At 44.7% G+C, this 26,768-nt stretch overlaps 2 protein-coding genes across 2 annotated transcripts; both read right to left on the bottom strand.

Moving 5' to 3' along the window:
• Positions 1 to 222: 222 nt before the first annotated feature.
• LOC142571830 (putative defense protein 3) lies at positions 223 to 5,847 on the bottom strand. Its single transcript, XM_075680512.1, has 3 exons — positions 5,637 to 5,847; positions 1,498 to 1,708; positions 223 to 372 (listed from the first exon to the last, which is right to left on the bottom strand). Exons 1-3 carry the CDS (start codon positions 5,845 to 5,847, stop codon positions 312 to 314), a joined length of 483 nt encoding a protein of 160 aa, XP_075536627.1. The 3' UTR covers positions 223 to 311.
• Positions 5,848 to 22,868: 17,021 nt separating this feature from the next.
• Positions 22,869 to 25,285, bottom strand: LOC142570825 (uncharacterized). Its single transcript, XM_075679144.1, has 3 exons — positions 25,151 to 25,285; positions 23,251 to 23,276; positions 22,869 to 23,146 (listed from the first exon to the last, which is right to left on the bottom strand). The coding sequence occupies exons 1-3, from the start codon at positions 25,188 to 25,190 to the stop codon at positions 22,922 to 22,924; spliced, it is 291 nt and encodes a 96-aa protein (XP_075535259.1). The 5' UTR covers positions 25,191 to 25,285; the 3' UTR covers positions 22,869 to 22,921.
• Positions 25,286 to 26,768: the final 1,483 nt, after the last annotated feature.

Genomic DNA, 26,768 nt, shown 5'->3' with positions numbered 1-26,768 from the left:
TTAATGAGTCCTCGCGACTGAGTAACCAGGTAGCCAGCAGTCTCACGCGCTTACTTGTTTAAAAAGGCGTGTTTAACGGACGACGAATTTCATTTCTTTCTAACGTTATTGTGAAACAAGAGTGTTGCTGAATATGAAGACGCTGAATGGCTATTTTGCATGTCAGATGTTGAAATAACTCGGTGGCCCAATAATACAGCTAGCCCATCTTGTTTACACTGTATACAAATTTGTTATTATACATATATGTTAAATACATATTCCCCATCTTGACGAAGTGGGTGTTCGCCGTCTCGGTGGCAGAAGGCTGCTCATTTCACCGTGCTCTTCAGATCCGCGTATACACGCTTGTACTCTTGTACGACGGTCGCTCTGCGAAGAATAAACAGAGAAAAAAACTGAGGATGGCTATTTTCGGTTCTAATTAGGGCCACAATGCAAAAGCAATTTTCTTGGGAGCCGTTTGACCAAGCAATAGAGGCCAGTTACCAATGACTACGTCAATTACAAAAATTATGGCAAGTACGAATCGATTGCTGTAAGGCACAGCAAGTACATTTTGATTTGAAACGAAAGCTACAAGTAAACTGCTCAGGCTACTTAACGACAGCTTGCATACTATAAAGCAACGATTGCCTGCTACAGTACACATACAAGGTACCGCGTGGTAATAAACTCATGCTATCTATTTGAGCGAGTCCTGTCACTTTTTGCTCCTTATTGAAACTAATATACAATTTGTTTTTCGTTTGTAAGAGACATTTTCTTTTGTATGGCCGCCGCGTTCGTTAATTATGTGTCCGACGTCGCGATTCGATGGCGTCTGCTCTTAAGAACAGTTCTGGTGTAACCAACCCCTCTTGCTTTGCGGATACCTGCAAGCCATGAATTATACCATGTCAGATGAAAGTTCTGAAAAACTGATCGCATATTGTAAGTCTTAAAGGCGACACGCAGAAGAAAGGAACCATGTGCTTTCTGTATTTGCGTGCTTTGTTTTGCTTTGTTCAATCATGTACCTACCCCCTCTGTACGCCCTCAAAGGCCCTGAGGGTAATTAAATAAATAAATGAATAGATGAATAAATAAAATAACAAATACATAAAGGTCAATGCGACGTGCTATGTGCGGCGTAGCGTCAAGAAGCATCTGACGCGTTGATCAAACATATGCCTTATGGCTTCTGCTTTTGAGGAGCTATGGGACATGCGAGACTTCGCGCGTGGCTGCGAGGATGCGGCACATTGCCCTAATCTGAGAGGGCCGAATCATGCTAATATTCGCGATATTTCGGGACAAGCAAAACGACCTGGAGAACGAATTCGACAGAAACCACACTGCTGGAATTGCTGGTTTTCGGATTTCTGACGCAAGTTGTAGATCGCGCTTTTTCTCCGCGTCGTATGATCCTTACAAGGATTTGCGATTCCTGCAGTGGTAACTGGGCGAGAAATACAGCTTAAAAGAAAAAAAAAGCGGCCGTTTGCGCATACGCACTTGAATGTCACCCGTCCCGAAACATGGTGGGGTGCTTGCCAGATCATCTTCACCGTCCTCTTGTTGTTTCTGCTCTTGTGCGTGACGCCAGTGCAACCGCGAACGTTCTTGTAGCCCGTGCGACGCAGGAAGTGGCCGACGTCGTTGCCCTGCTCGTCGATCGCTCTCACCAGAAAGCCCTTGAAGAGGGAGTTCTTCGTGTACAGCGTCACTGCAGCGTTTATGAAGCAAACAGAAGGCGAGAAGTTGTCGAATGGCTTTGTTTCTTTTTTTCGTTGATTGTCCGCGCGATCTTCTTAATGGACGTGTGAAGCAATTGGAATATTCAGTTACAAATAAGTGGTCAAGCTTGAATGGACGTTCCGCGCTGGCTTTCCGGAAATTTCGCAAGAGGGAAGTGTTTTTGAGTAAGCCAACGGCGCGGTGACTGAAATAATCATGCACTAGTATTCATGCAGTTATACTAAAGGCCCGGTAGGGCCATTATACATAGTGGGGAAAGGATAACAAAGCAAAAATGTATTGTAACTCATTGAAAATAACTACGTAACGGCAAAAAAGAAGAGGAAGAGAAAGTGCGATACAAGACAGGGAATCTAGTACACGCTATAGTTAACATGAAATTGTCAGCAAATACACAGTCATGCAAATGTTGCAATATGAATTTCTTACACAATTTATTTAATATAAAACAAGGGAGTGATAATTACAATGACCAAATAACCTCTAACAGAGCCTGCAGTTTCCAGGTACCCGGCACTAAGTAAACTTAACCGAGAAGTACAGAAAAAAAATAAAGCAATAACATGACACCAGTGAACTGAATCTAAAAGTGACAGAAGTAGAAAATAAAATCAATGATGTTCATAACAATGTGATATTTAAGTTCCTAACAAATTTATCATGATTTGTAAGACATGCATCATCTTATGAGAGCTCTCATATGATACAAACATATATACAAACAAACAAACAAACAAACAAGAGAGCACGTTATTAGCAAGTCACTTGCCTGTGAAAGAGGAGTTCCCAGCAGGAAATTTAGTGCTAGAAGTTTCCGTACACATTGAGTCTATAATGTAAAACTGTTCCAATCTGTTTTGATTCCATTCTCCTGACGTCAAAATTACGTAACCGCCGACGCAAGCATGGGGCGGTGATCCATAGGATTGTTCGAGAAACCTAATCAAATGCTCTTCTAGTTTATGGGAAGTAACTTCTGTTTATGTTCAAAGCAAATAACATTGCCTACATTGGCTGGTTTTTCTTATCTAATTCGCTGATAAGAGGCGAGGAGCATGCAGAAGTGGAGAGGGTTTCGTTGGGGTCGAACTAGCGCAGTGAAAGTGTGAAAGTAGATACCGGATGAGGAAGGTGGTGCCGGCGTCAGGGATTGGTCTGCTTACCATTACTCAGCTTGCGGTGGTTGGTCGAAAATCGCGGCAGAGTGCAACGGCAGGTTAAAAATGTCGCTAAAACGGATTCTCATAGCAAATAAGAGTTGGCAGTCGCGTGACTTATACAAGGCTTAAAGGCCTCGACAAAGTTGAGCTCCTACGGAAATTTTTTTTATTATACACAAGTACCTGTACTTGTCATAGTTGACCTGTTCTTTAATGCTGACTGCATTTTGCAGGATTTTGCCAAGGCATTTGATACGGTCCCACATAATTTACTGATCCTTAAGCTCAGCAAACTTAATATTGATCCTAACGTCTTATCTTGGATTAAAAACTACCTGACTAACAGAACACAGTACGTAACAGCTAGTGATTACTCTTCTTCTTCCTCTGCTGTAACATCGGGAGTGCCGCAAGGATCGGTGCTGGGTCCATTGCTTTTCGTTGTCTATATTAACGACCTCCCTGACTGCATTACTTCTTCCTCTATTAAGCTCTTCGCTCACGACTCAGTAGTTTACCATAAAATTACTAATACAGATGATGCATGCAAACTGCAAACGGATCTGAATAATGTGCCACTCTGGTGCAGTAAATGACTATTGCAACTTAACGTAACCAAATGTAAATCTATGCAAATTTCCTGCCGTTCAAAATGCAGTGACACGCACCTATACTTTCTTAACAGTAATCATCTAACACCTGTTGACTCATACAAATATCTCGGTCTTCATATCACAAGTAACCGCTCATGGCACACCCACATTGAGTACGTCTGTAATAATGCTAACCGCATGTTTGGATACCTGCGTCGTAGTTTGCATCTGCGCCTTCATCCCTTAAAGTAATTCTTTACCGAACATTGGTACAATCAAAGCTCGAATACGCATGCGCCATATGGGATCCCGCTCAAACCACTCTAAGTCTTGCCCTCTAATCAATCCAAAGCCGTGCAGCTAGATTCATTTTATCAAGATTTATCAGATTCAAAATACTCGCGTCATTCCAGCGTTACAGCAATGAAAAATACCCTAAGCTTACCCAATCTTTCATCCCGTAGAAAATGCGCTCGCCTTTCGCTATTTCATTAAGTTTTCCACTTCAACCCTGTGTTGAAAGAGCAGCTTCTCGCACAGCCCTTTTATGTTTCATCTCGTTCAGATCGTTGCTTTAAAGTAGGCGTGCCGTCATGTAAGACTAATCTTTACAGTGCTTCTTCATTCCTCGAACAAGGACGGAATGGAACCATCTTCCCACTGCCATCGCCGCCATCACGGACACTACTAACGTCAAGAACGCCATTCAACATGCCTTTGCTTAAATCCATTGTTATTTGCACAAATAGTTTATGTTTCCCCACTCCTTGCTTTAGTACCTCCAGTCACTGCAAGTAAATAAATATAAATAAATAAATAAATAAATAAATAAATAAATAAATAAATAAATCCATCCTCCCCCAAAGTTCTGAGTAGCCAGTGCCCACGGTTATCGGCGGGCAGCCATCTTCTGTTATTTTCGGAATGGTTCATATTAATGCATCTTTAATGCGTACACGTCACTTTGACGTGCTGAGGTTTCGCGGTTTCGCGGCGTCGCATGACAGATAGCCGAAGTGCGCGCAGCCCCCCCCCCCCCCCCAACCCCCCGAAAAAAAAAATTGACCAATCGCGGTGGCATAATGGTGACCAAAGCGCTGAATCAGAAATAATTATTTTTCTCTTCGATCTAATCAGGCATAATCAGTGTGTACACGTAATGTCAGATGGAGAGTTTTCACGGTATTGGTGATGTCTCGTGAGAGACTGGCGTAGTGGAGGTGGCCCGAAGAATATTTGACCAATCTTGGGGGGCTGATTGCAGAAAGGGAACAGAAACAGTTCCGAACAGCTTTACGTCATATATAACATGAAACAATGGGCGCTGTAGCGCCCATTGATTCAAACAGCGCCTATGTAGTGCGGTGCTTATTGCTTTAGTGTGCGTTGTTGGAGAGAGTGAGGGAGTCTTTTAAAGGCCTTCGACCTTTGTAATGGAGTCGGACAGGCCATGTAGGGCGTAGGGAAGATAAGCGTCGGCCTATTAGAATTATAGAATGGATGCCAAGAGAAGGGAAGCGCAGTGAAGGACGCCACAGAAGTGAGTGGTGTGATGAAATTAGATACTCGGGGGCGGGGGGCGGAGGGGGGCTGCACAGGGTAGTGTCAACTGGCCAAAGACAGGGGTTATTTGAGCTCGATGGGATAGTGTCCTCGTCCTACAGTGGACACAAAATAGGCCGTTGATGATGATGCCTTACGACTTCCATCGCTAGCCAACAGTCAATGTCCCGCATCTTGTGCTAAAAGAGTAAAAACCTGGGCCCGTATTCACAAAACGTTCTAGGCTAAAAGAGTTCGTGCCAGTCGATCACGACGTAGGGCACATTATTAGCGAAGGCGTCTCAACTAATGAAAAACAGCACTCGCGAACGAAAAGCTTTGTGAATTCGGACCCTGTGGCAGTATTCCGTAATTGGTATGTTCATCCGATTGTAATCATTTGTATCGTCAGATGTAATGTCGATTGGCTGATCCCGGTGACACGTGCACGGGGCGCGATTTCGGGCGAATCAATGACGAAGGAAGAACGAGAGAATGAAAAATGAAAATAATCGTCACATAACTACGAGCCCTAGATGAAACACATCTTTTCCTTCGCTCGTTTCTATAAGCCACTCTCGATGATCCGTGGGTTGCATACCGGCCAGGGATTCGTTAGGGTGGAAGGCCGCCTTCTCTTGCACCAGCCGATAAGGCGAGTCGCTGCCGTTGAACTTCCGAAGTCCGCTGTGGTGTGGCAACATGCTGTGGCACACGCTTTCGGGGGCACCGCTCGGCAAAGCCAGTGATGCACCGAGAAGCGACAGCAGCAGCGCTAACGCTGTGCTCCACGACAGCCCTGGTCTGCGCATTGTGACTCGCATTTCTCGAACCTGCGAACAGACAAAGCACGCATTAATTTTGTTGTTCTTGTTTTGCACTCAAACGTTGCGGATATACTTTTAAGAAAAGAAAAACCACTAGCAGACGCCGCATTCTTGAGTTTTTTACTTGCCGCCATGACCGGTCATTAATTAGCTTGTGTCGCATGTCAGAAGATCCACTGAGGAATTGAGACGCGATACAGCGGCTAGTGTATAACGCGGTACCTGAAAAGAACTGTTGCAGGCAACAAAGAAAATGCTTGTATATATCAACGTTCATCAGTAGGATCTTATTTGTAAGATGCGCCAATGCTGGGCAGCGCCAATACCATAGTCCTGGTTCTGCATATGTATAGGGCGCATCGATAGTAGCGCTTCTCGCCGTCTACGGTTGTGACACGTTCGCCTTTGCGGTAAAATCGGCGATATATATATATATATATATATATATATATATATATATATATATATATATATATATATATATATATATATATATATATATATACACGCCGTCGGGGTTTATTGCATTAACGGCGCGCTCAAACGGTGCAGTCTTTATTCGAGCGCGCATAACGATGAAACGGTGCTCTCGCTCAGCTGCCGAATAAATCGAGTGGAGTGTGCAGGTGCATCCATTTGACTTCTTTGTCGTTTTATCGCTGACTGTGAGTAGCTCGCATCTCTGGCAGACGCTTTCGAGAAAACGCAAGATCGACGCGATTCTCCGTATTGCGTCAACGCATTCCTATAACAGGCGCGACGAACAGGTCAGAGCGAAGAACGCGCTTTCTTCTCTCTCCGTGTAGAACTTAGATGTTCCGGTCACTTTTCAGCCGTTCCACTACACATGTGCCTCCCGCTTCTTTGTCCGCTCCGGGTCTCGCCGCAAGCAGAACACCCCGAGCCCCTTTTCACGTCGATGTGACGCGTAACGAGACGCAACAGCCACTGGATCTCCTTTGCTTCAACTAGCACGTGTAACAGACGCGCTCCTCGACGTGTTCGAGTAATTTCGGACAGTCAGTCCGCGTCCCAATTCGGCCGCGAAGCAATCGCCCGTGGCTGTCCTCTTTATCGACACCTTCTTTCTTGCGTTTGTCCGACCGTTGTGCGCATGCGTGAATCGCGAGGGAGACATGAGGGCACTTCTCCAAATCTGCTTTTCCCTAGGTACTACAGTGCTACAGAAGAGGACTTATAATTTGCTACGTTTTTCCGTAGACGAACTGCACTATACGCGACAGCGGATAAACACTCCGGCAAGCGCTATCTCTGTTCGTCTTTCGTATATAGCACAGTGCCAGAGCATTGTGCTTTTTTTGTGTGCGTGATTAGACGGGACCTCGGTTCGAATCGCCTGTTCCATAAACTTCTTTACCATTTCTTTAAATGTTGAATTCTGCACTATTATATCATTCCACCTTTGACTTAGTAGATGTTCTTTTTCTATGCTTTACCACCAGGTCTGACACGGATGGTTCCTGCCAAGGGGAGCGAAGCGCGCGGTAGTGCGAGCTTAGGTAGATGACACTTTAGCGGCTGGAGAGCGATGAATAATCACATGTTGTTTCTGCAAACTTGTTTTTACTGTGAAATAATTATTTGCAAATATAAATTTCTGCCCATGTGACACGTACTCCTCCCATCGTCGAGGTCCCTACGGGCTACAATCCCGTTTACGATCCGGTTTTGACAGAAGTTTAAGCGGCAGTTAAACGGGGGAAGGGGGAGAGGGGGCCATTGGGTCAGGCAAACGCTCTCGTGTTCGATGGCGCCGGTGGGTCGCCATTGTACACAGCGGCTCGGGGCTGCCTAAAGGGTGCCGCCCGCCCACACGGCGGCACTGCTACCGAGGCGCCCTAGTTTGCTAGAATGGATGGATGTTATGAGCGTCCGCTTTGAAACGGGGTGGTGGGTTGCGCCACCAATCTCTTGCTATTGCACTGCCTAATGTCCTACCTAGGTTAAAAAAAGAAAAAGAAAAAAAAACCACGATTAATTCCCATACCTAATTTATTTCTGACCCCCTACTGTGAACATTGTTTTTGTACGTCAACGTTTTTTGCCGTTTCCCTACTTTTATTCCACAAATCTTCCAATCGCGTCTTACTAACCTCTACTGCGGACATGTTTACTTTCCCCCTGCTCTCGCTGAACCCCAGGGCTTCAAGGAGGCCAGTTGTGCCTGAATCGACCGCTGGGCAGATATCTTCACGTTCTAATAAAACACGCGCCATCGTTTCCCTAGCTTTACGCAGCAAGCACGCCTGCGCCATCCAAGGGGCTTAACTGACTTTCCCCTTTGCAGCAGTTGCGTGCGCGCCACGCACAGCGCTTCGCAATATCCGTCAGAAAGAATGGCTTATCGACACTGATTCCATACAAAACACACTCGCAAGCGAATGCTTCATCGAGCTTGTTTCGCTCTATCAAAGGGACAAGTATAGTAATAATTTAAAGCAAGATTTTAGAAGATTATTTCAATAATATCTAACCTTTCAGTATAGATTTTCAGGTCACATAACGAAAAACGTATAGATTTTATTATTCGAGAGAGAAAAACGTCATTTAGACCTACGACTTCATCTTCATTACCATGTCGAAGATTTCAATTACCTGTGGTATTACATATGGCGCTGTGGAATTCGAAATAGATGCAAAAATTTTACGCTCTGAGATAGATAGATAGATAGATAGATAGATAGATAGATAGATAGATAGATAGATAGATAGATAGATAGATAGATAGATAGATAGATAGATAGATAGATAGATAGATAGATAGATAGATAGATAGATAGATAGATAGATAGGATGTGTGTGTGTGTGTGTGTGTGTGCGTGTGTGTGTGTTTGACGACAAATAATTCGAGCAATTAGCTGCTGTTGAAGTAAAAAGACGCAAAAAAGGCACTCAAGTTTGCAAAGCACCTACTTCCTCGTCCCGCCAAAATACAAGCATTGGACAGTAGCTACAACAGACAAGGACACGCCGAGAATAAACCACAGCATGATAACTAAGAACTTTGTACTCCGAACGATAGAACTGCCTCGAAGAGCGGGTCTAACGAGGTGTGCAAAGGTGGACGATCAAATTACAGTAGCAAAAGAAAGAAAGAAAAACGAAAAAGAAACGTATGAAATGAGAGCACGGGTGTACGCTGAACGAAAGTGAGAGGCTGGGGAAGCGGAGAGATACAGATCTCGAGCAGTATGCTTCTGGATTACTGAGAAGCGTGGGCTTTAAATAGAGAAAGAGAAAAAAAGGTGGAAATGGGTGATGTAGACAGAGCTATGGCGGTAGGGAGAGGAAATGAGATACGACTTGACATAAAGGAGAGGGGCAACGCCATAGCCTTCACGACAACCTCGCTCGTTACCCGCCACTGCCTTTTTGGTCGCAACATTTGGGAAGAACCATAAAGAATTCTTCTTGGATGAAACATAAAAGAGACCGGAGCTGCCTCATGTAAGTAAATGGCACGCAGCTCCATCTACACGCTAATAACGAGCATTTTGGCGGTCCCGTTCGCAAACATTTACGAATGACAAAATGTTGTCGATGTTTACAGGCTACCGACATCAGCACGGCCGATCATCTGCAACTTCTAGCGAAGAACGCATTTAGCGCAAAAAAAAATTGCACGTTGGAAACGGTACTGGAATTAGAGAGAGAAAAAATGTGCGTCAGATTAATGTGCAAAACTTCGCATCTTGCAAAGCTAAATCGAATTTGCAGCCACTTTGACGATCGCGTTTGTATAGTTTGATTCTAATAACCGTATCCGGTGTTATTCGGTGGTCTGTGCTGACGGATTCAATTCTCTGCGTCGGGAAGTTTTGTTGCCGTGTGCGTGTGTGTGCGTATGTGTTCTTTGTCATAGCAGCTGACGTTATTACAAAGAGGTGGTTTTGTTCGTTGCGGTGTTTCAGCAAGTGGTATTTAGTCTGGTGCGTTTGCCCGACAGTTCTTCTAGTTAAATGTGCAAACTCTTGCATATTACGTGGATGTTTGATGAAACATTTATGGGCGCAGTGTCTCGGAGGAATGTAAGCAACGTAGGCAGAACTCAATTCCTCATGAATTCGGGCTCTTCAGGAAACATAAATGCTTCAAAGCTCGTGCGGGGGAAGCCACTTTCCTCTGCAAGATGTGACGTAGCTTCCTTCCTTACATGTCAAAGTGTATGCGAGTGTTCCATGGCACCCCTTTCATCAAATGCAACACAAATGGGCAGAGGAGGTCATCCCGCTGTAAAAGGCTATGTGAAAGCTCGAGGACCTCCGCCATTTGCTCACTGCTTTCAATAAATGATGGACAACATGATATCCACTCTCAAAAGCGGACAACGTGATCCGTGATGTATACTCCACGGCCATTCGAAGTGGTCTCACTCGCTTCTTCGAAGTAGCGAGTTAGAGCTAGATCACATCGAATGTATGAATGCACGCCGGGGCTAGAGCTGCGCTCCACTCCGCTGATTGCGGCAGTACCGCTCGCCTGGACTGCCTCAGGGAGGGAACCGGGCTTGACATCCGCTGTCACGCTCGCGGGCGTGCTCGAAAACCATACGAAAATGCTGTTCCGGTAGTGCACGGCACCTCTCACTCAAAATGGTAAATTTATTAACAAGGTGAAACGACAGCTGCAGATAGCATCCCGGTGGTTTGACAGAAACATAAATAGAGGAAAGGCAGTGACGTTAGCCAGGAAATACGTCATATTAGCCACCCTGCGGAGAGGAAAGACGAAAATGGATTTAGAGAGATGGAAGGAAGAAATACGAGTAAGGCAGCACAAATGGGCATACAAAATTTTGAAGCGGCACGCGACACTTTGAAGGCGTGTCCACACTATAGCGGGAAGAAACGCGCGCGGCCACATTAGTGGGAAAACCACAGCCGCAGTGATTCCAGTCGATCTATCACGTGCTTTCCGCCGCGGCAAGGACACGCGAAAGTGGGGCCATGACAGTTGAGGTATACGTTCCGTCGCGAGCGGCTTTCCGCACGCGTTTTTTTCGTTCTTGTGGCCGTGCATGCGTTAACAATCTATCTCGCACTCTCGTAGACCGCAGGAGGCGAGCTGTAGCACTCGAGCTGCCTGTGGCGCCGTAGGCCTATGCTAAACACACTGCCTAAAATATATTGTTCTGAGAGCGGCCGGTTGTCCAATGTCTCAATTGCGGAGCACAGCGCGTGCCTCGATGTACTTCAACGTGAGGAGATTCACCCAGTTTATGCGATCGTTTCGTCAAAGTCGCAAGCGTAGTTCGGCAAACTCACTCGTGAACTGGCTCACTTAGACTCACTCTCTTATCGGGTCTTGTCTCGCTTTGTAACCGAGCTATGCTTTGAGCGAGTTGGCAAGTTGGCGAGTTTGAGCTAGTCCGAGTGATCTGAAATAATATATATATATATATATATATATATATATATATATATATATATATATATATATATATATATATATATATATATATATATATATATATATACGTGTACTCTTGATGAAGGCTTGACCCCGGCCGGAACGTAAGTAAAATCCTGTTTTTTTTTCCTACGTGCTTCTATTGCTTTAACTATTTCTACGCAGGATCCTGTGATTCTATCCTTCACTAATATAAATATATAGTTCATCAGTTCATCCAATACGAAACAAATATGGATTGGTAAACGGGACACCCAGCCACCACCGACCTAAGGATTTTCTTCACACCTAAGTTGCCCAGGCGGCGGTTTGAAGCTTACACTGCTTATTGACTCCTTCCTCTCGCAGTGCGACAAAACCCTTCATTGGGTAAAAGAAAGCAAATTTGCGACGGGAGTGGAAAAGACACTTTTGGCTTGTGGTACTCACGGGGTGAAGAGGCGTTTCAGAGGTGCTCTGTCTGGCGGAAAGGTTGGCACTTTGCTCGTCTCTCCACGTCTCCGCTCTTTTAAATGCAGTGGCGGTGATAAACTATTGGAGATAGAAAGGAATATTTCACCGCTCGTTGCACAAAATATGATGACCGCGTGTGCAGACATTCTAAAGCTGAACCAGGAAGCCCTGAGAAGCACTCTCGTGAGCCATTGGAGATAGGGGTGCACTGCACTCAAGCTGCATTATTGCCAATAGGTTCCCCGTCCGCTTATCTCCTAGGCACAATGGTAAGGCCTAAGTCAGACCCTACACCTTAACCTGTGGGTTTTCCGATGCAAACTGGGGAAATTCTTCCCCCTCTCAGTTGGTCAAACAAAAAAAGAAAAACAAGAAAAGAAAAACGACCGAGGAAACTAAAAAGAATGACAATAAGACAAGAAAAAGAAGTAAAAAAATCGTGCCGCTATCCGCCAGATTTAACACAATTTGCGCGCGCCCCACGTTTTCTAAGCGTCTGCTTATCGCGCACTTTTAACCGTCGATCAAAAATTACTTCAAATATCCGATCAAGCACACTTTCCAGTTTTCGTCGAGCCAGAGCTCCTTAAAAGCAAAACGATGTCATTTCTTAGATTACTGGTAAGCTTAAGTTAAAACTGATGTTGCGTGTTGTGTGCAATATCGATTATAGGTATTTCTCGAGGTGGCAGAAAATATCGTATCACCAAATTTCTTCGTTGAAAAAAGAAAAGCAAAGGAAAGCAGATAAACTCGGAACCAAACTTAATATTGGCTGTTTTTTACCCGACTCCCAAGTAATTTCATACAATCATTTTAAGTAGTCCCGGGCTCCAACCAAACCTTACTTCAAAAACCATTTGGCTAAATTTGTGGTAACGTTTATGGAGTTCGCAATGCTACGATTTGCATTTATGGTTTCACACATTCGCTCGTCGGCGGTGATCATTCGTAGTCTCTGGCGAATGCGCGTGTTTTAGTGTGTCGTGTACTTGTGCTTGTTTTGATTGTGTTTACATGTGTCTTCTATTGCGATTGTAATTATATGGACACTCCAGGCGCATTTATGCCATCGCCGTGAGGCTGCGTATGAAGTCCAAGGGCAATAAAATTGTTCCCGTGTGCCATACGCTGTATGGCCTAGCGAAAGCGTGCGAGGGTGAGCCGGCGATCGCGGCTTAATCTCGCGCACGCAAGCGAGGAAAGCGAGGAGGAAGCGCGCCGTCTTCTGTCGCGCGTAAAGATCCGAGGAGAAGGTAGGGTAGCGGGGCCGCATTCTACTCCGGGCGGCGCGGTCGGGCGCGCCCACCTCCCGGGCCGCTGTACCTTGAAAGCCATCTGCGACGGGGACACAGACCGTCGCGAGCTGCGTTTTCGCGGCTTAGTTCGCGCTGGATGCGAGACACAGCACGAAAGTTAATTCGCTCGCTGCTCCTGCCGCGTTTCCTCACTCTAGCATTTTGACATTAAGTTTACGCGGCCACGAGTGGGATGCGTTCATGTTTGCTGTTGCGCACGCGGGACACCATGTGTGTTAATTTAATTCGCATGCCGATGTTTATACGGCCGATAAAACTACTATCCTTACTTTGTATAGCTAGCTGTCCACTAATTTGCTATGGGAATCGATGCTTCGCCTTTCGGGCGAATCTGCGACTTTTTTTTTTCCTATGTGTGTCTCGAGTATTCATGGGTTTGCCTGTACATGCGTGCACGCGTGTGCGTGTTGTGGGTGTTTGCGCATATATGCGAGTGCAGAATTCACACACACACACACACACACACACACACACACACACACACACACACACACACACACACACACACACACACACACACACACACACACACACACACACACACACACACACACACACACACACACACACACACACACACACACACAATGCAATCTCGCACACAATGCAATCTCGCACACACATGTTATTTTGGCACGCACTCGCACCCCCTTCAGTAAGCAGATTTTCATAGTCAGCACAGCGGCTCAGCAGGCAGTTTCAAAGTTTATTCACTGTTATTTGTACGGCCGATAACATATTCCTCTCTAAAAACAAAGTGTGGCTTATCATTCCCTGCTTTTGCTGACCTACCTTTGGCTTTGTATTCTTGTTACACCTTGCATACCTGAGTGGAGCAGCAACCCACTTCACTTTCCTTGTCTACGTACACGAACTGCAACATTTTTCTTGTATACTTATTTTTCTTAAGCAGCAAAAGAACTCTAACTGCCTTCGTGACCATGTCAATTAATGCATATGTCATGGTAATTACATATTCATGTACAAATATCGCTGCCATCGCCCGCCACATTTCACCATAAAAGGACATGCTGGAACAGTTTCATTTGTAACCAACTCGATATGCTGTATTTCAGACAGTGATTTTAATATGATAGCCTATTTTTTATTTTTTGCGGGTGCTGTGTTGTATACACTGAACTCAGTCACGCATTTACAGTCATATCAATATCACAAAATCAGCTTTCATTATTATTATTATTATTATTATTATTATTATTATTATTATTATTATTATTATTACTGGCCGCCGATTACTTGGGAGGTATAACCGGGACGTATTGCATCATGGAAAGTAGTAGCATATACCCTGGCCGGCTTACGTCGGTATGGGTGGCAGGAATGTATGCGCCGATCCCGGAGATGTGCGATACCGGGCCGACCCGCGGCGGAGGTGAAGCAGGCTTCAAGCACCGCCCCCGCTACCGTCTACTTCCGAAAATAATATATATATATATATATATATATATATATATATATATATATATATATATATATATATATATGTTAGAGTGCGCTTAGCGTAGCAAGTCCTGCGATTCTATGGTTACAGCGTGGCTGTAATGGCCGTGGCTGTCGCAGCGGTTGAGGCGCATGCATGGGAGATGCGGTGCCTGCGAAGGCTCCTGTGTCGGCGTAGTGTGGTCCCGTATTAAAAAAAATAATAAACGTGTGATTTCATGATGGATGTAGCCCGTGTATGCAGTCAAAATGGTTTCTCTGGCAATGCGTCCCCATGTGAATGTTGCGGCCCCACAAATTTCAGCTGTCTACGACCTCCGCCAACCGGAGGCATGGGACGCTGCGTCCGGTGTAATAATGTATCCCTTGCATTGAAGCCCAACACGCCTACAGACACGCAGTTTAGCTGGAGACCACTATACCTGAATACACGTGCACGGGGAATTCAATGGCAGAAAACAGGCGCTGTTTCTCGTGGATCGATCGCGCACTGCGTTTTTCACACATGCAGACTTTTCACATTGTCGTTTCGGATGGACTAACGGCGGCACATGCGAGCAGCTGTATAGTGGAACGCGGATCGAATTTACACATGGCCATAGCGGAGCCCGCTTTGGTGAAAATAAGTTGAAACAAACTATGAAAACAACGCATTTGTAGCAATATAACACGATTTTCTTTTCTCTCTCGTAATTTCAGGGCTCAGAACGTGCCACGCGTTATATACCAGTTCATGACACGAATTATAACGCGTTTCGTTTTTGTTTTATTTTTGCCTGCTCACCGTGCTCTCCGTGCCCGCTTGCATTTCACTCGCGCGAGAGCGGCGAGCTGGGTGTGGCCCCCTGTGCATTTTTGAGCCGTTTCTCTTCGGCTGATTTTGCACGGTGTTTACGTCATTGCGGTTACTGCGTAGCAACACGATGGACGCTGTTGTGCAGGCACGTCCACGGAGAGCGGTCTCCGAACCCCTGCGATGGGTCACCGCGTAACTAGCTTTACCGTCTTCGGGTGTGTCGCCAACATTTCTGAAGCGGTGGTTGTCCGATAACCTGGGTGGATGCCACAAATGACGACGCGACGCCGTTCTCGCCTACACTCTTAGCACGGTAACGTTTAGGTTTAGCTTTATTTGCAAGTAACCTATAACATAAAAGTTACGAGGGTACTAAACCAACTTTATATTTCTGTTTTTGTTAATTTCAGTCTCGGCTAGAAGTTACATGTGTCGAAGTGCGCTATTTTAAATGTTACTTCAACACCAAATGTCTCGTAACCTTTAGGTTGTAACTTATATAAAGAAAGTTGTAATTCGTGGCTCAGGGGACCTATTGTATGGACTAGAAGTTTGCTGATTATTGTGTCGCGTTGGCGATACTGATATGATATTTTCAGCCTGGACTAACGTGTAAAATATGGTGTGCGGCAGCGGGACGGAGGCACGTTGGGCTAAATTAAGATGTTATTGGTGCCAGTCGGAATGTTTGTTTTCGCAATATAAAAAAAAAAGCTTAAATCTTGCACGAGCGCCTGCTCAAGTCAACCAGCAGCAATTCGGTGACCAATTTTATATACTGCATACGTGCCATCATAATGTAAAAGCAAGCCACAGAAACATTAAACATACATCGGAGAATATTGTGGCGAACGATGCTGTAAAGGCTATTCAACAATAGACCATATTCACACTATCAATCAGGTTAAAGAGCAAAGTGCGGAATGTAAGCAACCCTTATATATAGCTTTCATTGATTACGAAAAAGCGGTTTATTCAGTGGAAACCTCAGCAGTCATGCAGGCATTACATAATCAGGGTGTAGACGCGAGCGTAAGTAAAAATACTGAAAGATATTTATAGCGGCTCCACAGCCACCGTAGTCCTCCATAAAGAAAGCAACAAAATCACAATAAAGAAGGGCGTCAGGCAGGGAGATACGGTCTCTCCAATGCTATTCACAGCGTGTTTACAGGAGGTATTCAGAGACCTGAGTTATACCTTAGTAACTTGCGATTTGCTGATGATATCGCTTTGCTTAGTAATTCAGGGGACCAATTGCAATGCATGCTCACTGACATGGACAGGCAAAGCAGAAGAGTGGGTCTAAAATTAATCTGCACAAAACTAATGTTTAACAGTCTCGGAAGATAACAGCAGTTTAATACAGGTAGCGAGGCACTGGAAGTGGTAAGGGAATACATCTACATAGGGCAGGTATCCGCGGATGCAGATCATGAGACTGACATAATCAAAAGAATAATAAAGGGCTGGGGTGCGTTTCGAAGGCATTATAAGATCATGAACAACAGGTTGCCAATATCGCTCATTGGAAAAGTGTATAACAGCTGTGTCTTACTAGTACTCACCTACGGGGAAGAAACCTGGAGGCTTACGAAAAGTGTTCTACTTAAATTGAGGTCTACGCAACGAGCTATGGAAGGAAGAATGATGGGTGTTACGTTAAGGGATAAGAAGAGAGCGGATTGGGTGAGGGAACAAACGCAAGTTAATGAAGTCTTAGTTGAAATCAAGAAAAAGAAATGGAGGGGGGCGGGGGGTATGGGCAGGGCATGTCGGGAGGAGGAAAGATAACCGATGGTGATTAAAGGTTACGGAATGGATTCCATGAGATGGGAAGCGTAGCAGGGGACGGCAGAAAATTAGGTGGGCGGATGAGATTAAAAGTTTGCCGTGACAACATGGCCACAATTAGCACATGACCGAGGCAGTTGGAGAAGTATGGGAGAGGCCTTTGCCCTGCAGTGGGCGTAACCAGGCTGATGATGATGATGACAACTTCCACATTTCAAATCTTATAACTATGGCAGACTTTACCGTACCAGGTGTACATTAGGGTACACACATTTCTTTGGACAGGACGCCTTTCAAGTAGGTGAATTAATACTGCTCGCCTTGTCCTGCGCCCTAAAACAACTCATCCAGCAGAGCCCATCAGTGCATAAATCCTTTCTTGATCTTGTAATGTGAACAAAAATTTCGAGCCTTGCATAGAATTATTTTCAATGCGAAATTATTGATGGAATTTTGGACCACAAGGCTTCATAGTTTCCACTTCTTTGACCACTATCAAAGTCCCGCATTCAGTTCACCAGTTTAGCATAACGAGCACAAGTACCACTGTAGCGCAGTTGTTAGTGTAAAGCACGCTTAATGCGTAGGTTATGGGTTCAGCTCCCTCCTATAGCAAGATTCCGCGTCCACTTTCATTTGTCCTTATGTTAGCAATTTTACAGTGTAAATAAAAACTACACATAAATTTTTCTATGCTGTCCTTGGATTCATTATTTGTTGGCTTCATGTCGTTGTGGCTAGCAAAAATCAGGGCTCTTAAGTTCCCCTTCTTCTCCTACCCTTCTGCATGGCAGCATAATGAAACGGCTGCATAACCCTGCACTTCGCATAGCTCCGTTCATAAAGTTTCGCGTTGCAACACAGGTGAAATGAAACCAGAACTGCGTTCTGACCACTAGTGTGAAAAGGAACCTTGTGTTATGTTTAAGCACAAATTGGATATGGTCTTTCCCGACCGAAAACTGGTCTCGTTTTTTTTTTCACCCTCTAGGTTCAGAGCAACAATAAATATTCTAAGGAAAAGAGTGAGAATATTGTGTTGAATCGGAACACTGCAACGGAACCAATTTTTTAAAGATTACTCTAAGAGAAATTCCTGGTTCCTTCATTTTTTTTGGCGCTCTTTCAACGTTGACAAAAGGGTTGAATATAATTTGGCACAACACCTAAATGTAACTTCTTCACAAACAGGTCTATCTAGTATTCACGACAAACAAGTGCATAAGTTTACGCCAAACTCACCAAGCCAATACTCAGCGTTCATGGCAAATCTGCCTGGATTTATCTGCTTCTCTTTCGTACAGCCGAGGATTTGCGCAGTCCTTGTTTTCTTTTTGTGTTCATCAGTCACCTTTATCCATGCATAGAGGAAATCAAAGGCTCAAGCGTGTGAGCACTGAACGCGTTTATCCGACAGTATATAAGATGGGTATCACTGCGTTTACATGCCTGTAAACTGTGTACACGCTTGCCGTTTTGGTGAACACCGCGTTGCATTACCCCGCCTAGTGCTCGGCGAGACATCGCAGAGCAAGAACAGTTCTAGATTTGAAATAAAATGGTAGCTCGCCTCAAGAGGGAGACTAGAACTAAAGTAGCGCTGATACAAGCACGGATTAATTCTAAAAGGTCGATGTGTCGCTTTTTCTAATCTTCCTCTCTACACCATGCAGTGAAAACGTAGTATCAATTCTCTACGTTAAAGCTGTTCAGAAACCTCTCCTTACGGTGAAGTAACTCACTCACCAGAACGGCCACAATGCAGAGAACTTCACGAGCTATCTCAGTGAGCAGATGAAGTCAGTCAAACCGAAGAACTTGGCGAGAACCAAGGAAGTAACGGCTCTTTGAGCGTTTCCGAATGGGAACGAAAAGCTCCCTTATTTATGGCCACAGTTTGAGTTTATAAAGAACGGAAAAACAAGGCCATTAACGCAGCTGCGTTGTTAGACTTCACCGGAGCGCTTTAAAGAGGAATTCGCACCACGACTCGATTATCTCCCGACAATCCCGGTTTTGCATCGCAATTGACCCACTGCGAGCAATGGTGTTGCTGAATGCAAGTGTCTGGCACATAGATGTCTGTACGCGTGTGTCTTTATATGCATAGATTCTCGTCGGCCTGCGTTTGCCGTCCGCGTGGGAGTGAGACCTGTGTGTTTATCTGCAGAGGTAGCTCACTCTGATCCTGACAGCTGATTCTTCATAACCGATACTCATTGCCACAATTACTCTTCACAAGCGCAAGATGCGGACTTATCGTGAATGGGAAATTTGAAGAATACTCTGTAGAAAAAAAAATTTACACTCACAATTAGTTACGACATTTAAGCTGACTACGTGAACCATTGTTTGTATCTGGGAGCGAGGACGAACTACCGGCGCCTTATTGCTTTTTTTTGCGATAGCATGATGTTACTACGCGCCTGGTAGTGTTCGGTGTCTACCTAGCAGAGCAGTTTTACAGGATATCTGTTCCAACAATGACCTTGTGTTGATAAGATAGCTCCACGAAGAGCAACACTCGCAAGGTGCACTGTCAAATAAACAGAATGGCTTCGCAGATAACTGTTTTTTCATATCGTACGCTGCGAAGAAGCAGTTTCACCCGGCTGTAATTTGCATGACCACGAGCACCTATTTATACTGCGACTGTTTTGAATATTGTCGAGGTTTAGGATAATCTTTCATGGCGGGCTTCTCTTACCCGAGATACGACGTCATGTTCAACAATATCGTGGCACGCAAAAGCTTTATTCCGAAGTCGTCTTATCTAATCATTACCTAATTATTATTGTTATTATTATTATTATTAGCACTAATAGTGAAAGTAGTAGTAGTACAAGTAGTAGTGCTTGGCAACAGCGGACGTGTGAAAGTGAGAGACCTAACGTTGGCGAGCAGATAGCAGGCTCCAGAAAAGCGGATGAAATAAGCATTCCCTATACACACCTGATTTGCTATTGGTGTTGAAGTGGTAAATCGTGGACTGGTACAACGCGTATGAACCATATGTACACAACGAAGACGTGGTTTCGGAGGTAAAGACCACTTTGCTTAAGCTGTAAGGTCGAGTTTATGCGCATACACATTTTTAAAATACACATTTTAATGAAACGCCATGTTCTACTCGCTTTCTGTGGGAAGCATTGCGTGTCTTTAGGATCATTTCGAACAAGTGTATCATTCAGAATGTGGTGCAGAAAGAGACCCTTCTACTGTCGGACACCGATCGCATGCAAGACTAAAGGGATTAGCTGCACATTGAATCAAGAGGCATCATCTTGTGACTGTTCTGCGGATAATTGAATACCATTATGATTTGTGAAGGCGCTGCGGAGAAAAATAATATTGATTGCCCGTGAATGAGCACTCTAGATGGCGGAAAGATTGTGAAAAACCGCGCGATACTTCATTCGCAACGCTGAAACGATGAGATTCCAAATAGCGCAGTCAAAGTGCGGACTTGTCATCGCTGGCTACTCGCCTTGGCATGTCAACGATCATGGGTGGATACACCTCATCTGTATAAGTGAGCAATAGGTTTGATTTTCCTTTATTCTTAGGTGCGAATTAAGTGTCATCCCTATCTTTTTAGTACTATTTATCTGCACAAAGAATAAAGCGAAACTTGTTTCGGATACGAAGCCTGTAGTCGATGATGCTGATAAAATAGAAAAAATAACTTTCTTTTTAAATGTACGTGAAGTTTATAACCGCAGCAAAAACACGAGAACGTACTTGAGACTTCGTTTCGAATGTTGCAGGAATAAGGTTGCAAAGACATCAGTCACATGGCTTTCGATGATTTCTTTGATGGCCCAACAGAGCGGGACCCAATTTACGAATTTTTTACTCATTGGCAGGCTATTATGTCCAACATGTGATTTCGCGTGATTTCATGAATTATCTAAGGCAACATCTCTTGTGTAAGCTGTTGCTTCAGTAGACGAATTAAAGTTTAGATAAATATTGAAACACACAAACCGAATGTATGCATGTTTTTGTTTTGCTTCGCACCGTAGCAAGAGAGATGCACTTCCCGATCGTCTGCTTGTTCCCACGTCGTGCAGGCGCGCGCGCAGACAACGAAACTATGCAATTTTCTACCAAGTTGGAGTGCGCGATCATGCTCTGTGATCCGCTTGTGTCGGCTTCACTTTTAGTCCAGCATACACTTATACCGCTAGTCCTTTGTTCTCGTGCAGAGCGCGCAAAATCATGCGCTTCGCGAAACGAAGTCTGCACCGAAGCCTGCACAGTCATCTAATCCAGAGCTATCTGACCAGTCTTACACGGCATGCCTTGCACGCTCGAATAGTACATCTGGTTATATCGAAAGAATCATCTTCTCCTTCAAGTGTTCATGCAGGCAAGGCTTCGGTTAGCGATAGCCCTTGCACCTATCTTATGTATTGCTTGTTGTACGGAATGATCCGCAACCTAGAAAAGTTGCAGAAATCTGTTAACGATCGACTGGATGCCATGGAATCCCGCGTCTCAGCATTCCAATAATCGCGTGCGTAAACCGACATTGCTCCAACAAGATTTGATTCCTTAGATTCCCGCATTACCACACTTGAATATTCTGCATCAATGATTGATTTCCGATTATGAAGCTCCCGTGCGTTGGATTAACGCCTAATTGCGCTGGAATCCCTCCGCCTTTCCGTCGACGATAGGTCTCCTTGTAATCGCTTACGTTCCGATTTAAGTACAACGCAATTTCCACATTTCGAATTTGATAACTATGCAAGACTTTAACGTACCTGATGTCGACGGGGATATACACACTTATTTTGGATATCACGGCAGTCTCGCACGTGAACTCATTAGCCTCATCTCGTACTGCGACCTAACACAAAAAGTCCAGGGTCCCGCAATGTAGGAATCTTTTCTTGACGTTGTGTCTTTAAGTTCAGGCCTTGGAGAGAATTATTCTCAGTGCGAAAATGTTGATGTAATTACGAACTACAAGGCTGAGTTGATTTAACTTCCTTGTCCGCATTCGAAGTTGCGCATTCTTTTCTCGACATTCTATAACTTTCATCATGCAGATGGGACTCAGGACAGCGGTTTGGTCAACGGTCAAGCACAGCGATCACAAGTGCCCCAGCAGTGCAAGTGTTAGTGCCAAGCACGCGTAATGCGGAGGTTGTGGGTTCAGCTTCTTCCTGCAGCAAGGTGGTATTCGTCCACCTTAATTTTCCGTTATCTTGGCATTTCTACAGTTCAATTAAAAACTATATATAACATTTTCTATGCTGTCCTTGCCTTCATTATTTTGGCTTCATGGGGTTGTGACTAATACAAATCGGGCCTCCTAGTTCCCCTTCTTCTCGATCCCTTCTGTGATTCGAGAAAATTCATAGGCTCTTTTTAGAAGGCATTATAAATTAAACAATAAAAAAACACTCATAATCACAGTATTCTTCGCACTAGTTTAAGTGTAGGCGCGATTTATACGGCCAATGAAGAGTCACTACAGGGATTTGGTCAACAGCCAAGCAGAGTGAGCACGACTATGAAGAACCGCGTCTATTTTCACATCTTCTGCTGCAGGCATCCGTATTTATCACTACAATATTGTACAGGAAACACAAAGGATCCGGTGCTCATGTAAGTATGCTAGAAAATGTCAATTAGGCCAGTGTCTTGCAGTAATGAGGTAAAAATAGAAAGCTTGACGCTGTTTTGCAGAAGAAGGTTTAAGGTCATGTTTGCTTATGGGCTAGAAGAATGAAACCACTAGGTGGTTATCCGTATTTATTGTTTCCGGCCATAAAGGTACGTTGGCTTTAAACGTCTATTTCCTTCCAATGGGCAGCTCGGCGCGTATGCCGACCTGTCCCTGTGGAGGGCCGTTCCAGCCGTGGCCACCGGCTCGGCCGAAGCTCTTGGAGGCCTGGGCACTGGCGACGATCTTGCCACCGTTCGGGAACTTGTGGATCACTCCCTCGGCGCGAACGCCGACGTTGGCGCCGAAGTCGCGAGCACTCTTTCCTGCTGCGGACACGAAGGGCCTTACGTGCTGCTCGAGAACGAAATGAGTGAGATGTTGAAAAAAAATTTAATGAACAACAAAGCAGAAAAACTTGTAAGTTTACTGTAGTTGGAAAGTATATCTTCACTCACCCACTGAGAAGCAGCCAAGGAGATGGCTAAAACAAGAGAGAGAGAGAGGGAGAAAGAGAAACGATCACTTAGTAAATTTTGTAACATGTGTTGTCTAATGGCATAACCCCGGGATGTCGATACCGTTATGCATTACAAAAGACAATGTGCGCTGAAATCTCAGTTCACGGAGTTTCGCTTTGAAACTCAGGTGAAAATAAACCAGAACTGCGTTCAAACGATTACTGCAAAAAGGAATGTTGCAACAAGGCTAAATACAAATTTTGTATGGGCTTTCCAGATCAAAAGCTGCTGTCACTTTATTATATTCACCCTCTAAGTTGAACGAAATAAACAATATTATATTTAAGATATAGGAAGAATTGCGCGTAAATAGGGACCAATGCAATGGAATCAATGTTCCTAAATTTGGCCTCTAAGGGAAATGCCTGGTCCCTCCCTTTGGATACAGTTTGTGAATACCGAAAAGGCTTGAATACAATTTGTCACAGCACCTAAATGGAGCCAGGTAATAAACAGATCCAGCCAGGAATTGCGACAAACAAGCCAATAAATTTACCCCTTACTCAGCAAGCTAATACACAGCGTTCATGGCGAATCTTTCGCTCTTCGCCTGCTTCTCTCTCGTATAGATGATGATGATGATGATAATGATGATAATGGCATTATTCGATGGCTCGTACTAACAGTGGGGGACTGGCGAAGAATTATGTGCTTGAACTTTTACTTATTGTATTGAAGTATTACATATCCGATTAAAGAAGCAAAAACAATAAAAAGAACATTCAAAGTCTTATTCATTTATTTGATTATATGTAACCGCAAATGCCGTCAAAGCCCTTGTGGCTAAAATCCGCAAATGACATATGGAATTTCAGTACTATTTCTTAAGATAATATTAATCCTAATTTAGCTAGCGAAATTTCTAGAAGCCTTTTTCTTAGTAATTTTTCTTAGTAATAACCAAAATCGCCGCCCATCCACAACGTACAGATGCTTAACCAGCAAAGCTTAAACGTGCGGCCATGGTCTTTATCACTGGGTTAATCCCTATGGTTCATTATACGACGGTTTGGTAGTCTCCCGGAACGAGCCCGTTCTTGTGCCTGGATCACAGTATCGCCATGGCGTAGACCACCTCGTTTCCGGTCTCTCGCGGCGTTGGTGATCGAAAGCTGCCTGCTGCTCAGCAGTAAGTATGATGCGTGGCCTACCCATTTCGGAGCCGGGCAGAAACTGCTGCCACGTAGACAACGACGTCACCACTGGCGCATCCAATCGCGTGCCTCTCTCTCCGATTCTTTCTTTTTTTTTCGCGCATGAGCATTAGGGTGGGCCGGAGGATTTTTCTGCGTCAGGCGACAGTAGGGCGGACGAATCGGCTAGCCATATGCAGCTTCGCTGTGAAAATAGTGATCTAGAGATTTCGTTTATTGGCAGTATTGACACAGCGGCGATAACGTCTGACTTGTCCGATATTTTGCGGAGTCCTTCGTCTTTCGTTTCCAACAGTCATGTTCGTTAATTCACAGAGCCACTCAAAGGCTCAGGCATGTGAACACCGAACGCGCGTGTCCGGTAGTATACACGATGGGTCTCACTGCGTTAACATGCCAGTAGACTCAGGGCACGGTTGCTGATTTGTAGAACAACACGTTGAGTTACGCCTAGTGTTCGGCGAAATATCACTGAGCCAAAGAAGTTCGAGATTTCAAACAAAGACATCGATCTCATCGATAGGCTGACTAGAACAAAAGTACTGCAGATACACACATGCATTCACTGTGAAAGGTTTATGTGTCGCTTTTTCTATTCTTCATCTCAAGACCACTGATGTTGTAGTACAAATTCCTCACATTAAAGCTCCTTAGAAATATGTTCTTACGGTGAAGTAACTCACCCGCCAGAACGACGACAATGCAGAGAACTTCACGAGCCATCCCAGTGAGCAGATGAAGTCAGTCAAACGAAGAACTCAGCAGCAATAGAGATAGAAACGGTGCTGTCTGCGTTCTCGAATTGGAACAAAGAGAATGCCTTATTTATGGTCACAGTTTGAGTACACCAAGGACGGGGGAAAATACAAGGGCAATAACGCGATAGCGTGGTTATACTTTACCTTGGTGCTTTGCACAGGAATTACCACCACGACTCCAATGTCTTCCGATAGTCGGGGTTTTACTTCAGTATTGACTCATTGCGAGCAATGGTGTTTTCCGACAGCACGTATCTCGCACGTACCTATCTGCACGTGTGTGTGTTTATATGCATAGGTGCGTGTCGGCGTGCTCCTGCAGTCCTGGTGGGAGTAGGAGATATGGGTTTATTTGATGAGGCAGATTATTCTGAGCCTGATAGTTTACTCTTCATAGTCGATACAGATTGCCATAATTACTTTTCGCCGTTGCAAGACGGGGACAAGGCATAATGTATCGTGAATTAGAAATTTTAGGAATACACGATAGAAAATAAAACATACTTTCATAATTAGAAGACGATGCCACATTATAGCCGACTGCGCGAACGATTATTTATATCTGGGACTGAGGAGGATACTTCCGTGACTTATGGCTTTTATGTGATAGCATAGTGTTAGTACATGACGCCTACGGCAGGTTTTCCGAAGCTCTGTTCCAGCAGCGGGCTTCTGTTGATAAGATAGCGCAAGCAGAAGCAACCTTCACAAGCTGCAGTATCAGGTGAGCAGGATGTCGTTGGGGCGAACTGTGTGTGTTGGTTTCAACAGCAGAACTTGAAGGGCTACTTTCCCCACTATCGTGTCCGCGTGTAGTAAACAAATTCCGCAGAGTGCATGCAATACCGGGCCGACCCGCGAGGGAGGTGCCATTCGCCATTAAGGGGCCCACATACACAGTTTCGCTGCTCAACCTTCTTCATCGAGTGGGAGGGCACTGAGCTTTTCATATCACTTGTTGCGAACAGCTCGTTTAACCCGGCTGTAGTGCGCACGACCACAATCGCTTATTTATACCGAGACTCTTTTGAATATCGTCGACGTTTAAGTTAATCTTTTAACGGTATGCTTATCTTACACAAGAAATGACGTAATGTCCAACATTGCCATGGCGCGCAAAAGCTTGAATATACGCTTGAATATAAGCTTGAAAATTTGAATATAAGTTCTCTTTTGCATTCTGATTGCCTCTGCCAACCAATATGGCTGCATCTGAAATAGTTTTCCTCAAAATAATTTACGCACCGTGGTTGCTCAGTGGCTATGGTGTTGGGCTGCTGAGCACGAGGTCGTGGGATCGAATCCCGGCCACGGCGGCCGCATTTCGATAGGGGCCAAATGCGAAAACACCCATGTGCTTAGGTTTAGGTGCACGTTAAAGAAGCCCAGGTGGTCAAAATTTCCGGAGTCCTCCACTACGGCGTGCCTCAAAATCAGGAAGTGACTTCGGCACGTGACGAACTGCTGACTTTTTTCTGGCCACCCGGTGTTTGGCACGTCAGAGACTACACCACCACTGTCGCTCAAATCGTCGCTGAAATCG

The sequence above is a fragment of the Dermacentor variabilis genome, chromosome 1 (genome assembly GCF_050947875.1).
Source record: "Dermacentor variabilis isolate Ectoservices chromosome 1, ASM5094787v1, whole genome shotgun sequence".
Lineage (NCBI taxonomy): Eukaryota > Metazoa > Arthropoda > Arachnida > Ixodida > Ixodidae > Dermacentor > Dermacentor variabilis.
Note: the sequence above shows the minus strand (reverse complement) of the source record. Positions and strands in the feature narration are given on the sequence as shown.

Coding starts and splice junctions, on each gene's coding strand:
- LOC142570825 (XM_075679144.1), bottom strand. CDS start 25,190: ATGGCTCGTGAAGTTCTCTGCATTGTCGTCGTTCTGGCGG. Junction 23,277..25,150: donor CATTGTCGTCGTTCTGGCGG/GTGAGTTACTTC, acceptor CTCTTGTTTTAG/CCATCTCCTTGGCTGCTTCT. Junction 23,147..23,250: donor CCTTGGCTGCTTCTCAGTGG/GTGAGTGAAGAT, acceptor GTTCTCGAGCAG/CACGTAAGGCCCTTCGTGTC.
- LOC142571830 (XM_075680512.1), bottom strand. CDS start 5,847: ATGCGCAGACCAGGGCTGTCGTGGAGCACAGCGTTAGCGCTGCTGCTG. Junction 1,709..5,636: donor CCCTAACGAATCCCTGGCCG/GTATGCAACCCA, acceptor TAAACGCTGCAG/TGACGCTGTACACGAAGAAC. Junction 373..1,497: donor TCGGGACGGGTGACATTCAA/GTGCGTATGCGC, acceptor TATTCTTCGCAG/AGCGACCGTCGTACAAGAGT.